General features: G+C 59.7%; 3 protein-coding genes across 3 annotated transcripts; all 3 read left to right on the top strand.

Moving 5' to 3' along the window:
• Positions 1 to 1,331: 1,331 nt before the first annotated feature.
• On the top strand, positions 1,332 to 9,024 carry PDIA3 (protein disulfide isomerase family A member 3). Its single transcript, XM_058033690.1, has 13 exons — positions 1,332 to 1,528; positions 1,610 to 1,688; positions 2,378 to 2,495; positions 2,881 to 2,988; positions 3,849 to 3,978; positions 4,437 to 4,553; positions 4,974 to 5,099; positions 5,517 to 5,699; positions 6,250 to 6,358; positions 7,159 to 7,287; positions 7,703 to 7,782; positions 8,281 to 8,338; positions 8,621 to 9,024. The coding sequence occupies exons 1-13, from the start codon at positions 1,359 to 1,361 to the stop codon at positions 8,738 to 8,740; spliced, it is 1,527 nt and encodes a 508-aa protein (XP_057889673.1). The 5' UTR covers positions 1,332 to 1,358; the 3' UTR covers positions 8,741 to 9,024.
• A 1,480-nt stretch (positions 9,025 to 10,504) lies between these two features.
• Positions 10,505 to 12,528, top strand: LOC131088799 (peptidyl-prolyl cis-trans isomerase FKBP8-like). The gene is made up of 8 exons (XM_058033113.1): positions 10,505 to 10,739; positions 10,875 to 11,041; positions 11,132 to 11,220; positions 11,398 to 11,615; positions 11,694 to 11,866; positions 11,945 to 12,022; positions 12,152 to 12,255; positions 12,345 to 12,528. The coding sequence occupies exons 1-8, from the start codon at positions 10,505 to 10,507 to the stop codon at positions 12,379 to 12,381; spliced, it is 1,101 nt and encodes a 366-aa protein (XP_057889096.1). The 3' UTR covers positions 12,382 to 12,528.
• Positions 12,529 to 12,805: 277 nt separating this feature from the next.
• SERF2 (small EDRK-rich factor 2) lies at positions 12,806 to 13,523 on the top strand. Its single transcript, XM_058033514.1, has 3 exons — positions 12,806 to 12,878; positions 13,104 to 13,212; positions 13,313 to 13,523. Exons 1-3 carry the CDS (start codon positions 12,872 to 12,874, stop codon positions 13,374 to 13,376), a joined length of 180 nt encoding a protein of 59 aa, XP_057889497.1. The 5' UTR covers positions 12,806 to 12,871; the 3' UTR covers positions 13,377 to 13,523.
• The last annotated feature ends 962 nt before the right edge of the window (positions 13,524 to 14,485 follow it).

Below are 14,485 nucleotides of genomic sequence, written 5' to 3'. Positions count from 1 at the left end.
GGCTGCCGACACCGCCCGGGGCCGCGGACACCGCCCGGGGCTGCCGACACCGCCCGGGGCTGCGGACACCGCCCGGGGCCGCGGACACCGCCCGGCCCCGCCGCCTCACGCCGGCCGGAGGAGCGGCCCGGGCGGCGGGCAGCGCCCCCTGGCGGTCCGGGGCGCACGGTGCTGCCCGGGGCGGGCCGGGCCCGGGCCCTTTGTCCCAATGGCGACGATGTTGTCGGAGATGTCAGGCGGGTTGTCCCCGCAGCCCTGGGGCCGACTGGCTGATGCAGCTCAGTATTGGTGACAAACACGCCAGAAACAAGCCGGGCGGCTGCCCCCGTGCCGGAGGTGAGCTGATGAGGGCTGGCCCCAATCACGAGCTCTGGGGATGCTGGGAGCAGTTGCTAAAACTCAGCCGTCAGCGGTAGGGACCTGACGACAAGGCGAGGGCAGGAGCCCGTGGCCTCTAAGGAGAAACGGATGGTGAGGCGGAAACGGGGTACCGAGAACGTTTCCCCAGTTGATGCATTGTCCCCCGAGGCCCACCTGAGCTGCCCGGCGCGCTGCAAAGGGAGGTGGCGCTAGGTCAGTGAGGATCGGTTTTTGTGCAGGGACAGCCCTAGGCCCCGGCAGGACCGGGGCACGGTGGGGCGAGGTGGGAGCAGGCCGCACCTGGTCAAACCCTGGCAGGGATGGCACAGAGGAAGGACGTTCCGACCGCAGACCCCAGCAGAAGGTGCAACTGCCGACGGATGGGGTTACGGGGTAAAGACCCACTCCCACGTTTGGCTCGGGGCCAGGAGAACGCCAGACTGTCCCAGGGGCGGAGCGGGAGGGGTGGTGGGGGAAAATGCGGGGCTGCGGTGAATCCAGCAGGCGAGCCTGCAGCGAGCCGAGCGCTGTCGTGCGGCATGTGCTGGGCACGTGTCACTGGCACGGCGCGATACGGCCACGGTTGGGTTAACGCACATCCATCCACGGGGTCAGCACAGCTCCCGGACACCGACAGCGCACTCGGCAGAGCGCGGCCTCGGGGAAAGGGCAGGCGCTGTGGTCGGCGCGACACAGCTCGGTGCGAGGGGACTGCACCGCGGGTCGAGGACGGATCCAGCGCACGGCCCCAGCCCGCCCCCGCCGCGGCCCGCACAGCGCCGAGCTCCGGCGGCCATGAGGAGGGGCGGGGCCAGCGCGGACACCCCGCCCCGCTGGCATGTGCGCCGTGACGTTCCGGCCAATCAGGAGCTGCCACACGGCAGATCCGGATGCGGGGGCCGGACTTCCGGCTGCGGCCCCGGCGCTCCCTCAGCTGCCGCTCCCGGCCCCGCCGCTCCCGGACCGCTGGACGCGCCGCTCCCGCCGCTGCCGCCGCTATGTCCGCGCCCCGGCCCCCGCAGCCGGCCCTGCCCGCCGCGCTGCTGCTGTTCCTGCTGCTCGCCCTCTGCGCCCGCGCTTCCGACGTGGTGGAGCTGAGCGATGCCGATTTCGAGAGTGGCCTGGCCGAGCGCCCGGGGCTGGTGCTCGTGGAGTTCTTCGCGCCCTGGTGAGGGGCCGCTGGGGGCGGGGGGCCGGGGGCGGGCCGCGAGGGGCACCCGGCCGGTCTGACTCCTTTCCGTGCCTCTAGGTGCGGACACTGCAAGCGGTTGGCGCCGGAGTACGAGTCGGCCGCGACCCGGCTGAAGGGGATCGTGCCTCTCGTGAAGGTGAGCGTGGGCTCCCGCCTTGGGCACACCCGGGGGCGGCCAGCGGCCGCATTCCCGCTCTGCAGACCTGGCGGACGCCGTTTGCTTGGTGCCTCGGAGCCCTGAAATAACGTGGAAGGCGGTCCTTGCAGGGCCGCAGCCGCGCGGCGGGTGTGCACAGGGTGTGTGAGGGTTCGCCCCAGCCGGGGAAATGGCCCTGCTCGGCGCTGTGTGATGAGCCTGAGAGCGAGCACCGTGCTGCACGTATCCACTGAGGCATCCTGACTAGGAGATTTCTTTTCTGCACAGAGCTCGTAGCGTTTTCTCAAATCAGGGTTTCTCTCTTCCTTTACGGGAAGTGGCATGGACTCTTGGCACCATGGCCTCCTCGTCAGGTCAGCCTGTTTTCTTCAAATGTTATATGAACTTTGGGACTGACAAGGGGCTGAGAAATTCCATGTCATCGATTGCAAGAAACTATCCTTTCTAGTATTTTTTTTAGTGTGTAGTCTGGTCGAATTTGAAACTATTTAGTCTTTGCAGTGTTTTCTCAAATATTTTTCCGGGCATCTCATTTCCTGTGCTACCTCTTTCCCAGTCTGGGCTATTGAGCGCCAGGCAGTGTGTGACGGATCCCTCTAGTCCCTTATTTGGGATGGGTGTGTTAGGGCTGGACCTCAGTCTGAGTAGCAAGGTTTCTTTTCCTTTAGGTTGACTGTACAGCAAACTCCAACACCTGTAATAAATATGGAGTCAGTGGATATCCCACATTAAAGATTTTTCGAGATGGAGAAGAGGCAGGGACCTATGATGGGCCCAGAACAGCAGGTAAGAACTGTTTGGCAGTGTCTGGTTTGCTGATCTGCTGCAGGAGGCAGCATGTAACAGCCAGGGATGCAGAGAAGGTTCACACCTACACATACAGCCCCCAATCCCTTAGTTTCTCCAGAACCCTTTGTGCTGACAAAGCCTGGGATGTTTATTTTCCCTTAAAGCTCTCCTTTAAAGGTGAAGGTCTCCACATTAGCTCCTAGTTCCCAGGGTGCTAGAAAGCTCCTGTGTGAAGCTGATGGGAGCAGTCCTTCAGTTCACATATTTATTGTATGGGAGATGTGTGTGGATTCTGCAGAAACAATTTCTGATCTAGGAAGCTTGAAAAATACCTTATGGAACTTGGTATTGATACCTTTAATTATTTTACTAATCTTTCAAGATGGGATTGTCAGCCATCTGAAGAAACAGGCGGGACCTGCTTCGGTGGCTCTCGGTTCTGTGGCTGAGTTTGAGAAGTTCATTGGTGATAAAGATGCTTCTGTCGTGGGTGAGTAGAGGTGGTGGAAGGAGTGGGCTCTGGGAGCTGGTGTGCAAAGAGCACAGGCAGTGCCACAGGCTGCAGCAAATGAAATTCCCGATGCACGTGAACAAAACCACTGCTGGTAATGAGAGCAATAAAGCCTAGAACATGTATCCAGAGGGATTTTAAAATGTTCAGCCTGGGAAATTTTCACAACTTAGTTGGACAAAGCTCTGAGCAACCTGCTCTGACTGGGGCTCGTCCCGCTTCAAGTGGGAGATTGGATTTGAGGACCTTTGGGTATTACCTCCAAATTTCTTTCTTTTTTTTCCCTTGGCCATCTGCCTTCGTTGGCTCCCCTGGCACCACAGTATATGTTTTCCAAAGGTTGTTGCTTTCTTGGCTGGCTGACAGCAGGTAGCTTTGGGTTGTTTTGGATGTGTTTGTTGCTCTGGTGACATTGGAGGGCTGCTGGCATTGGGTGTCTGTGGTTACACGTGGCAGCAGCAGATGGTGCAAATCAGGTGCCATCTTGTGGGTATAACCACATGAGTATTAACCAGCATTCCTAAACTTACCGTTGTTAAGTGCCAGTGGCTGTTACACAATCACCAGTGGATGTCTGGGTGTCCAGGGGACAGTTGTCCTTGGCTGAATGACCAGTTTGGGCTTCTCCTGAGTAACTTTTCTGCTGCTGGAATGGGGGAAGGGGGTGGTGCAGGGAGGCCCTGGAAAATGGGAGAGAAGCAGTCAAAGGTAAACACCTCAGCATGCACTGAAGGACTGGATTCAGGATTGATCCAGTGCATTGTAGGGAGGAATGCTGAGACCTGCAGAGGGTCCAGAGCTGGGTTGGTTTGGGGTCACAGTCTGCCTTTTTGCTGCAGGCTTCTTTGGTGATGCATCTGGGGATGCTTACTCGGAGTTCATGAAAGCAGCCAACAGCCTCAGGGATAACTACCGCTTTGCACACACCACCGAGGAGCAGCTGCTGCACAAGTACAAGGAAGATGGAGAGTAAGTTACTTAATACAAAGATTTCTTCTTATTTAGGCATTTGGAAAAAAATCATGGATTCCACTTAAATGGTTTCAGTTTCTAAACATAGCTTAAGGTCTGGTTTCATCCCCAGCTGACAGTGGTGTTTCTTTTGAATTGAGATAGAAAGGTGTAAATGGTCTCAGAAGTGTTTGTGTCTGCCTCTGGGTCAAAAGTATCTCAACAGAGACATTTTGTTTCCATATTCCTTGTTATGGTAAGAGCTTTGTTTCTCATTGTGGCCTTTCTGAATCATGGAGAAGGAACTGACAGGTACACTTAGTGCACTAGTGCCATCAAGAAACTAGACGGTGATGTTTGAGCTATGAATGGTGAGTGGGGATTGTTACTGAGAGTGGGTTTTTGTCATATCTGGCTGCTGTCCTTGGACTCCCAGGGACACTTTGAACTAATTGATAATACCTGTTTTCCCACAGAGGTATAGTCCTATTCCGTCCTCCACGCCTGACCAACAAGTTTGAGGAGAGCTCTGTCAAGTATGCAGAAGACAAAATCACCAGTGGAAAGATCAAGAAATTCATCCAGGAGAACATGTGAGTGATTTCTCACCAACAAATGTGATAGACTGGCCCCAGTTGGCTTTGGCCCTGTCAGAGCTTGTTTTTTCGTTGCTGCCACTTCTGCTGCATGTCTTGGCACTGCTTCCCTTTGGGGACACCTTCCTGAAATCCTGATGTGGCTGTTGGCATACACTCTCCATATTCTAACCATTCTGTTTAAAAACTGAACCTGTGAGAGCTGTGCTAGCTTTGGCCTTAACTGGGTCAGCTCTAGCCACTGATGTGGCAGGAGATGGAGATTTTTCTCAGAAAAACCTGGTACGGGAATGAGCAAAGCATTTCTTCCTGGGGCCTGATTGGTCACTGGCATTTAACTCCTGGGTGGGAAGCAAGTGTGCTGTGTCAGGCCTGTTCTGGGGTCATGGACTCTGCTAATACCTCTCTCGTTGACAGCTTTGGCATCTGCCCTCACATGACTGAAGACAACAAAGACTTGATCCAGGGCAAGGACTTGCTGGTGGCATACTACGACGTTGACTATGAGAAGAATGCCAAGGGATCCAACTACTGGCGCAACAGGTGGGGGTGAATGGGCCTCGCACTGTTCCTGCCCTGCTGCGCTTCCAGAGCTTGGGTGACAGTGCTCTGAAATCCTGGGCGATTGCTCCTGGATCCCTGGTCCTTAGGAACCTAGACCTTACCCACAGCCTGCTTCACTGCTGTGCTGTGCAGTTCTGCCCTTGGTGCCTGAGAGCCTGGGCTCACGCAGGTGGGGCATGGAAACGTGCAACTCTTGCCTCAGTCACCACAGGCACGAGTCTACTGGTCTGCTTCTCAGCACCATTTCTGTAGGACTTGGCTCTGAAGAGCACATTGTGCCACTGAATTCCTAGTCTGATGTGTATGTCATCTTGAAGGGTGTTACATCATGTAGAAGATGTTCAAAGATGTTCAAAGAAATAACGCTTTGGGGTTTTGTTTATTTTTTTCCCTCAGAGTTATGATGATTGCAAAGAAGTTCTTGGATGCTGGCCACAAACTGTCTTACGCTGTTGCTAGTCGAAAAACCTTTGGCCACGAGCTCTCTGAGTTTGGTCTGGACAGCAGTGTGGGTGAGGCCCCCGTCGTTGCCATCAGAACTGCCAAAGGAGATAAATATGTCATGCAAGAAGAGTTCTCGTGAGTTCTTGAACTTGATGGTAATGGGTCTGATTCGATGGACTTTGGTCTAGAGGTCTCTGACCAGATGATACTTTGTTAGCTTTGAGGAAACAGGAAAGCTGGCTGTTGCAGCTGGAAGAAGCAATTGCTGGGTCAAAATTGCTCCTACTCGTGTGTTTTTCTACTCTTTAGAAAGCTTGCAGTCCCTGCTGTTATATAAAGGGAGAGAATTTAATTCAAGATCCTGAAATTCTGGTTAGGATTTAGGGTGCAACAAAGGGCAGAAGAATTCATTGTACCTTTCATTTTGAAAAAAAAAAAAAAAAAAAACATGAAGAATGCTGGAATGCCTAAAACTTTGAATGGGATGTGTATCCAGCCTCCTGTCAGAGCCCTTAAGGACATCACTGCACTTGTTCTGGGGTCTACTAAGCCAGCCCCAGACTGGTGCTGTCAGAGATGCAGGTGGCATCTGTTGTGTGGGTGGAAGTAGCTTAAATAAGCCTTGAAAGTTTCCCTCTCTCATCCTGTGTGTGTGATGATGGCTGTAACATCACTTTTCTTTCAGCCGTGACGGAAAGGCTCTGGAGAGATTCCTGCAAGATTACTTTGATGGAAACTTGAAAAAATACTTGAAATCAGAACCTGTCCCTGAAAGCAACGATGGCCCTGTGAAGGTGAGTGTTGCTTACGGCTGCAGAGACACTGCTCAGCAGCAGCTTCCTGTGCCTGTGTGAAGTGCTGGGAGTGAGGATGGTGGCAGCTCAAGAGGCCTCTGTGCTGACAGACAGAGGAATTACTCACTCCCTTGTTCCACTGCAGCTTTCTGAGGTGAGGGAGACATGCAGCTTGCAGTTTGGGTTCTGTTTTTTTTCTCTCAGCATAGTAACTGCTGCTTGGCCCCAGCTGTTACATGCTTTGTGAGTGCAGCAGCATCCAGATTTCCAGGGCTTACACAAAGGCCTGCCCTCTTGGCTTATGCTCAGTCCTTCATGGCATGGTCTTCCTGTTGGTTGTGACTGCACTGTTTAAGGGATCTCCCTGTTTATTTCATCATTGGGATCTGGTACAATTCCTGCCTTTCACCCTCCCAGGCAATTCTGCCCTGAGTAACAGCATTCCCTGGCCTGGCTTTTTGATGAGAGCCTTACACAGGAGAGCAAGTCACGGGATTCACAGATGTTTTTGGGGCGATGGGGACGGCCTCAGCCAGTCCTGCTGATTGCTTGCTGGGATTAAAAAGAAATGGCTTTATCTTCCTGCGAGGACACCGTATGCAGACCTCACTTGGAGGTAGTGCTGGTAACTTACAGCAGGTTTTTCCCTGCATGGTGCAGATGAGGAGTGCTGTATTTGGTTCTGCTGCTTGCTGTGCAGGTGTGGGAGACCCAGGCTTGGGTGGAGTGTATGGAGCACGTCATGTCATCACCTCATCTCTGCCTTGGAAGGAACTAACTGGTGTGATCAACCCTTACAGGTGGTGGTGGCTGAGAACTTTGATGAAATAGTTAATGCACAAGACAAAGATGTCCTGATAGAGTTCTATGCACCGTGGTGTGGCCACTGCAAGAATCTGGAGCCCAAATACAAAGAACTGGGGGAGAAGGTGAGATTCTTGCAAATGTGAACTAGAATTTTGCAGCACTAAATGATCCTGCAGGTCCTTTCCAGCTTCTGTGATAATGGGGTGTAATTGTGCCTTCCTGAGGATTACAAATTTTGGTTTCTTTGCAGAGTGCAGATATCTTGCAGCAGGATCTGTGGTAGCAACCACACTGGTATATTTAGTCTGTGTTATTGGCTAGGGCACAGGAATATTCTAGGATTCAGTGACTGGCCTCAACTGCCCAAGTTTCTTTTTGGATCTTTTCCCTCTGCATGATGATAGTCTCCCATGTTGTGAAGGTTGGTGAAGTGGCATTCCCTATGCACTGTCCTCTGACACCACTGTCTCAGATCATGCTGACTGCTGGGTTCCTGGATTTTGGAATTGGTTACTGATGGGTTCTTTCTACCCACAGCTCAGCAAAGATCCCAATATCATCATTGCCAAAATGGACGCTACAGCCAATGATGTGCCTTCTCCCTACGAAGTCCGAGGGTAGGTGTGACTGCTGTGACACCACGTGTCAGTGCATGAGTCTGACTTCAGGCACAGCACTGAAGAGCTGGAAGAGCCTCATGGAGAAGGGTGTGGGGGTTGCCAGGCAATAGCTAGGTGACTGCTGGGCAATGGCTTGATGTGGAGAAATCAAGAGTGAAAACAAAATACACTGATCTGCCTGGCTTCTCCAGGATTCTGGTGTCCTGGCTCTGCCTGGAGGCCAGTCCTGCTGCTTTGGAATCTGCTGAGATTCTGTTCCTGGCAGTGTGAAAACAAATCTGGGCTTGCTATTCCAAAAGCAGTTTAGCTAGCAAACTTGAACCTGTGAGTTCATCCAGATCTGCCAGGCTCTTGAAGGCCACACCTGGTGCCTCAGAGCCACTGAAGCTGTGCCATGTTAAACCAGGGCAGTGTGGGGTGTGAGTCCCGTCAGTTGGGGCTGGTCTGATAGAAATCAGAGCATCTCAGGAGCTCATGTGTTTCTTCTCTCTCCAGTTTCCCCACCATCTATTTTGCTCCAGCTGGCAAGAAGCAGAGTCCAAAGAAGTATGAGGTGAGTATTTTGCTGTTCTTGATGCTTTGTAAAGAAGTGAAGAGCATCCAGGTGTTCTAATTATACTCAAGCCTCTTTGGAGTTGGGGGTGGCACTGTGTCCTGTTTCCCTGGGAACACACCTGATGGTACCTGCTGGGAGTGTTGTACTTTAGTTGTAGGCCCTGGGGAGACTCTGCTTGCAGTCACCTGGGTCTCCCTCCAAGCACCTGAGCCCCCCTTCAGGAGAGGGGAGGTCCATAGTGGGTACAGCTCCTGCCTGACTGTCATTTGTTTCCTGCAGGGAGGCAGAGAAGTGAGTGACTTCATCAGCTACCTGAAGCGGGAGGCAACCAACACTCCCGTGCTGCAGGAGGAAGAGAAATCCAAGAAATCCAAGAAGAAGGTGAAGGAGGATTTGTAAAGTACCTACTTGCCATCTTGTCAGAATGAGCTCTGTATGAATTGGGGAAGCGCTGGTCAGACTGGGGCCAGTTCTGGGCTGTGGAGAGCCAGTGGCCATGGGGGCCGAGGGGCCCCAGCTGCTGTATCTAGTAATGTTTAATTTTCTGCCGTCTCTTAGCTGCACTGTTGTGGGGCTCCCCAGGTTTGTTTTGTGGTTTGGGAGGGGGTGGGGGTACAGTTATTTTCTAATTTTTTTTGTACATTTGGAGAAGTGAAACAATAAAATGACCCCCTTAAGACCAAGTGTCCCTGTCCTGAGGAAGCCCGTCAGACCTAGCAATGGGATCCTGTTCTTCATAGGCAGCAGCTTCCTGCTGCAAGTTGTTCCCTACAGTGAGCCCTCCTAGTCACTGACTTTAGCTTTTAGCCCATTATCCTCTTTCCTCAGCTGCCTGAGCCCCTCCAGAATGTAGCAGCAACAGCAGTCCCAGTGTTGGGCTTGGGGCGCTGCATTTACACACATTTTGGACAGGAGAGCTGTGGCCATAAGTGCCTTTGCTGTGTGCTGCCCTGGTGAGTTCAGAGGTACATGGTGCATACTGTGCCTGTGGGCAGCAGCGCAGGCACGCAGAGTAGGCTGGCAAGGGCTTCACTCAGCAGCAGCAATAAATCTGCTTTCAAATTGGTGCAGGAGTCGTCAGCTCCACTGACATCTGACAATTACCCATGTAACAGTAGTGCTGCTTCCTTGATGGGCAGGACCGTGCTCTCCATCAAGCCAAGGAAAGTCAGGAAAGTGGTTCTAGTCCTGTCTTTACTCCCTGCTCTGTGACTGTTGCCCTGGTGCCCGCTGGGGCACTGAACGCAGGTAAAACTTGTCAGCATCTTTGGCCCACAGCATCACTGCTGGTGCTCAGGGCAGCCTGGGTGAAGTTAGCACAGGCCTGGGGAAACTTTCAGGCAGGATGGACAGAGGATGTGGAAGCGCTGTGCTGGTGGCTGCCCAGATGTCCCCTGCTATCCTGCAGCTGCACTGAAGGTACTGAGCTTCAAAGTGAGGAGAAAAAGGCATCTGATGAAGTATTTGTGTATTTGCTGCCTGGAATACTTGGCAAACAGGATGGCTACAGACCTTTCAGTGAGGCCTGCGTGGAGAGCTGGTCCTGTGTAAGGGAGAAGCCACCACCCAAAGTAACACATTTCCCCCAAGCAGGGAATGGTGCTTCAGGGTAGCTGGAGCAACTGGCACTGCTTCAAAGACTGGGCCGGATGAGCAAGGAAAAAACAGCAGCAGCAGATTGCTTGGGAGACCCCGCTTCTTGTTAGAATCAGGCTTTTGATGTGAGACAGCCTTGGATGGAGATGCTCACAGTGATTCTTCTGCTGATAGCTGGGATAGGCCAGACCCGGCCTGCAGCCTCGGTACCGGAGCCGCCCGGCCACGGCATTGCCGGGAAGGGGCGGCGGGGGCGGCGGGCGGTCCCGAGGGGCAGGGGCGGGCGGCGGGAGCCCTGTGGCGGGGCTCGCCCTGGGCCAGCTATTTTTGCCGCCGGCGCGGACTAATCCCCTGAGCCGCTTCCCGGCATTAGGTAACGGCGCGGCGGCATGCGCTCCGCGGTGTCCCCGGCCCGGGCAACCCCCGGCAGTCGCGGCGCGGCGGGACCGGCGGCGGCACGCCCGGTGCTGCGGGCTGGGGGCCGTGGGCAGCCGCCGCCGAGCCCCGGGCGGGCCCGGACCGAGGCCAGCGGGTAGCGGCGGGCGGTGAGGAGGGCCGGGGGCGGACATGCCGGGCCCGTCGCCCGGCGGCTCCCCGGAGAGGGAAGCAGGGGCCGGCGGGCGGCCGCGGGGGCCTGGCCAGGACCGGCGGGTGCGGTTCCGGCTGCCTCACACCGCCATCGCGGTGCCGTCGGTGCGCGAGGAGGAGCAGCTCTTCTACCGGCGGCTGGAGGCTCTGGCAGTGCCGGGGCCCGGCGGCTTCGGGCCCCTCTTCGCTTCCGACGGTTGGAGCGACTTGACGGGTGAGCGCCGACGGGCGGCCTCAGGGCCAGCCGGGCCGGCGGCCCAGGCTAGGATGGCCGGTACCGGGGAGACTCGAGCAGGGAGTGCCAATTTCGGGACTCCCGGCTCGGCTGTCAGCGCCTCCTCCCGCGCAGAGGACCGGCTGCTGCGGAAGCGCGTGGTGCGGGCCGGACCGGGCGGGCCGCGGCCGTTGCCGGGCCAGGAGGTGTCGGTGAAGGTGCTGGGCGCCCTGGAGGACGGCGGGCTGGTGGAGAGGGACCCGCGGCTCATCTTCGTGCCGGGTCACGGGGACGTCGTGCAGGTGAGCCCGAACCGGTGCGCGGTTCAGTGCTGTGCGGGCTCAGCGCCGCCCTGGGCTCCGACCCGCCAGCCCTGCCGTGCCCGTCCACAGGCTCTGGAGCTGGGCGTCCCCACCATGCAGCCCGGGGAGGTTTCCTTCTTCCTCGCCGCTTTCCCCTACGCCTACGGCCGCCCGGGCAGGTAGGGCGGGGGAACGAGCAGGCGGGGACTGGAGCACGCGGGGGGCGGGAGGGCAGACGGACCGGGGCGGGCGGACAGGAGGGACAGGCGGGGACAGGAGGAGCCGAGCCAGTGGGGCCGGTAGAGCAGGGCACCGGGGCGGGCAGGGGTCGCGGGCAGCCGGCGCTGTACCAGCAGGGAGCCCGACGTGCCGCCCGAGGCGCCGCTGCTGTTCGAGGTGACGCTCCTGGAGGTGCGGGACGGCCCCGACCCGCAGCCGCTGCCGCCCGCCGTCCGCCTGCGCCTGGGCTCGCAGCGCCGGGAGCGGGGCAACTTCCACTTCGCGCGGGGTGACTTCGCCGCGGCGCTGCGGTCGTACCGGCTGTCCCTGCGCGCCCTGGACGGCCCCACCGCCGGTGAGACCGGGCGGGAGGGAGGGAGGGAGGGCCCCGGGCTGCGGGGCTGGAACGCTGAGGTCGCCACTCGCCCCGCAGCTCCGCCCGGACCCGAGGAGGAAGAGGAGCTGCGGGAGCAGCGCGTGAAGTGCCTCAACAACTGTGCGGCTGCCGAGCTGAAGCTGGGGCGGGCGGAGGAGGCGCTGGCTGCCTGCGAGGCGGCCCTGCGGATCTGCCCCGACAACGGTCGGGCGTTGCTACGGCGCGGGCAGGTGGGACTCGCATCGCCCCGCACCGTCCCGCTCCGCTCGGCCCGGCCGTCCAGCCACCCTCCGCTCCTCTCCCCGCAGCTGCTGGCAGAGCAGGGCCGGGACGCAGAGGCGGCGCTCGTCCTGAAGAGAGCCCTGGAGCTGGACCCGGCCAGCAAGGTGCGGGATGCGGGGTGCGAGGGCGGGCGGTGGTCCCACAGCACCTGGTACTAGGAGTGACGGGGAGGAAGAGGATCTCGTGGGAGTCGGTGGGTCGGGTGTCCCACCGCAGCCGCCCCTCGTCCGCAGGTGATCCACACCGAGCTCTCACGGCTGGCGAAGCGCCAGAGCCCTCCATCCAGCACCGGCCCGCAGAATTCCCGCCACGACCCGATGCCGCCGCCGAGCCCCGCGTGCGTAGGCGACCTGGGCTGTGCAGGGACGGATGCCCGTCCCGTACCCGGTTGGCGCGGATAGCGCTTATAGCCGTCCCTCCCTGTAGAGCCCCCGCACCGCCCTCGGCGGAAGGAGCGATCTGAGCGGCCCCGCAGCGCCCCAGAGTCTGACCGAGGACATAGAGGAGCTCTCGTACCATCCTCCCCCAATCGCCCCACACGCCCTGGGGCGGGGAGGGCTGCGGGAGGGGCGGGACGGCGCCCGCCCCCCGTTCCACACTGCCCGTTCCGCACTGCCCGTCCCGCACCGCTCTCTCCGCGGGCGGGGCTCCCGCACTCCTCGTGACGTCACAGCGGGGGGCGGTTCCTCCTGGCCCGCATCCTCTCGCGCGGAGGCGGCTGCAGCGCGTGCGCCCAACCTTCCGCCTTTTTCGCCCCCGCCGGCAGAAGGGAGGCCATAGCCTGCGGCCAATCAGGCGGGGCCTTGCCGGAGAGACGCGCCAATGGGAGTGCAGCGGGGGGTGGATCGGCGCAGTGATTGGCTGTCGCATCCCTTAAAGCGCGGCGCGGGGCGGGGCGCGGGGGGGTCAGTGCGGGACGTGGCGGTGGAGTGGAGGTGGGAGGGAGCGGCGCCATGACCCGTGAGTTGGGGGGGAAGGCAGGAAGGAAAGGGGGTTGCGGCTCACGAGTGTGGTGGGAGGCTGCCCTGGGACCCGGGAGTGCGGCGGGGCCGGGGTCAGGGGCCATGTCGTGATCCGCCGGCGCGCCGAGACCCGGCCTGCGGCCAGCGGTCGTGCCGGGTGTGGGGGGTGGCGGCGCGGCCCGTAAGCGCGGCCGGGCTGCGCTGAGGCGGCCGCGCTTGGCAGGCGGGAACCAGCGCGAACTGGCGCGGCAGAAGAACCTGAAGAAGCAGAGCGACTCGGGCAAGGGCAAGCGGCGGGACGACGGGCTCTCGGCTGCCGCCCGCAAGCAGAGGTGAGCGCCGGGCCGGCCCGCCGGCTTCCCCTGCCCCGCTCCCTGCTCCCGCCCCGCGGCGGTGCCGGCCCCGCCGCCAGCCCCGCCGCGCTCCCCGCAGGGACTCGGAGATCATGCAGCAGAAGCAGAAGAAGGCCGATGAGAAGAAGGAGGGCAACAAGTAACGGGCGGCCGCGCCGGGCTGCCGCCTCAGGGCCGGTCCCGCCGGCAGGATGCCCCGCGCCGCCCCAGGCCGGGTCCCGCCGGGACCCCCGGCATCGCCCCGCGCCCTGCGGCGCCGTCCCCTATTAAAGTAGCTGTGGAGCCCTGCACGCTGCGTCTGCTCGTCCGTGCGCCGGGCGGGGGGTGGGCGAGCATGGGTATTGCCGGCGGAGCAATCGCGTCCGCGGAGAAGGACCGAGCACGGCCGTGGCGGAGTCAAGCGGCGGCATCTTGACGGTGAGGAACAAAGGTGGGGTCGGGCCTGGGCAGCACCCGGGGCTCCGCGCGGGGCTGAGGGCCGAGCGCCCCGGGGCGGCTGGGGGAGCTGGCAGCGTCGAGGAGTGAAGCTGACCGGCACGGCGCCGGGGCGCAGCCGGGGCTCCGGGCCGCTCGGAGGGCGGCGGTGGAGAGATGGCGGCCGGGCCTGCGCACCGGGGGAGAGCCGCGCTGCGGCACGGCCGGGGCGGGCCCAGCTGTGGCTGCCCGTCCGGCACAGCGCGGAGCCGTGCGCCTGGCGACGGGGTCCAGCCCCGTGCTGAGGCCGGCGCCGATCGGCCTTTTCACCTCCCCGCAGGGCCGTAATAGTGGCGTCAGCCCCAGCCGGCAGCACGGCGACGGGTCCCGCGGCAGCCTGGGCTCCGAGCCGAGCCAGATGCAGCGCCGCCTTCCACCGCGCCGGTGCCGTCCTTGGCGCTGGTCTCGCAGAACAGGCAGCCCGGAGGCTGGGGCTGGCAGCGGGGCCCTGGTTACCCCGGGGGCCCTGAGGAGCTGCTGCTCGCCATGGCCGGCTGCCTCTGGTCTGTGTGCACCCCCTCTGCCAGGCCAGGCCACAGCTCCGTCTTGTTCCCCATCAGCATCAATGGCTGTGACTGCTTGACTGTAGGACAGAAGGGTGGCATGCGGCTCTCTGGGGCTGCCCCAGAGGGCCATGCCAGTGCTGTGGCAGGCTGCCCAGTGGCCTGTGCTTGCAGCAGGCATGAGCAAGGCATTGTTTCCCCAGAGGACAGCCTGCGCTGCCTGCAGCACGGGGGTCTAGCAGAACCCCCATCCGGCTCAGGCTCTGTGGGGACTT

The sequence above is a fragment of the Melospiza georgiana genome, chromosome 13, assembly GCF_028018845.1.
Source record: "Melospiza georgiana isolate bMelGeo1 chromosome 13, bMelGeo1.pri, whole genome shotgun sequence".
Classification (NCBI taxonomy): domain Eukaryota; kingdom Metazoa; phylum Chordata; class Aves; order Passeriformes; family Passerellidae; genus Melospiza; species Melospiza georgiana.
Note: the sequence above shows the minus strand (reverse complement) of the source record. Positions and strands in the feature narration are given on the sequence as shown.

Bases quoted from the DNA above. Each gene is read 5' to 3' on its own strand.
- PDIA3 (XM_058033690.1), top strand. From the start codon at position 1,359: ATGTCCGCGCCCCGGCCCCCGCAGCCGGCCCTGCCCGCCGCGCTGCTG. The intron at 5,100-5,516 runs GTGGGGGTGAAT...TTTTTCCCTCAG, and splicing joins TCCAACTACTGGCGCAACAG to AGTTATGATGATTGCAAAGA. The intron at 8,339-8,620 runs GTGAGTATTTTG...TGTTTCCTGCAG, and splicing joins AGAGTCCAAAGAAGTATGAG to GGAGGCAGAGAAGTGAGTGA.
- LOC131088799 (XM_058033113.1), top strand. From the start codon at position 10,505: ATGCCGGGCCCGTCGCCCGGCGGCTCCCCGGAGAGGGAAGCAGGGGCC. The intron at 11,221-11,397 runs GTAGGGCGGGGG...CTGTACCAGCAG, and splicing joins GCCTACGGCCGCCCGGGCAG to GGAGCCCGACGTGCCGCCCG. The intron at 11,616-11,693 runs GTGAGACCGGGC...CTCGCCCCGCAG, and splicing joins CCTGGACGGCCCCACCGCCG to CTCCGCCCGGACCCGAGGAG.
- SERF2 (XM_058033514.1), top strand. The intron at 13,213-13,312 runs GTGAGCGCCGGG...CGCTCCCCGCAG, and splicing joins GCTGCCGCCCGCAAGCAGAG to GGACTCGGAGATCATGCAGC.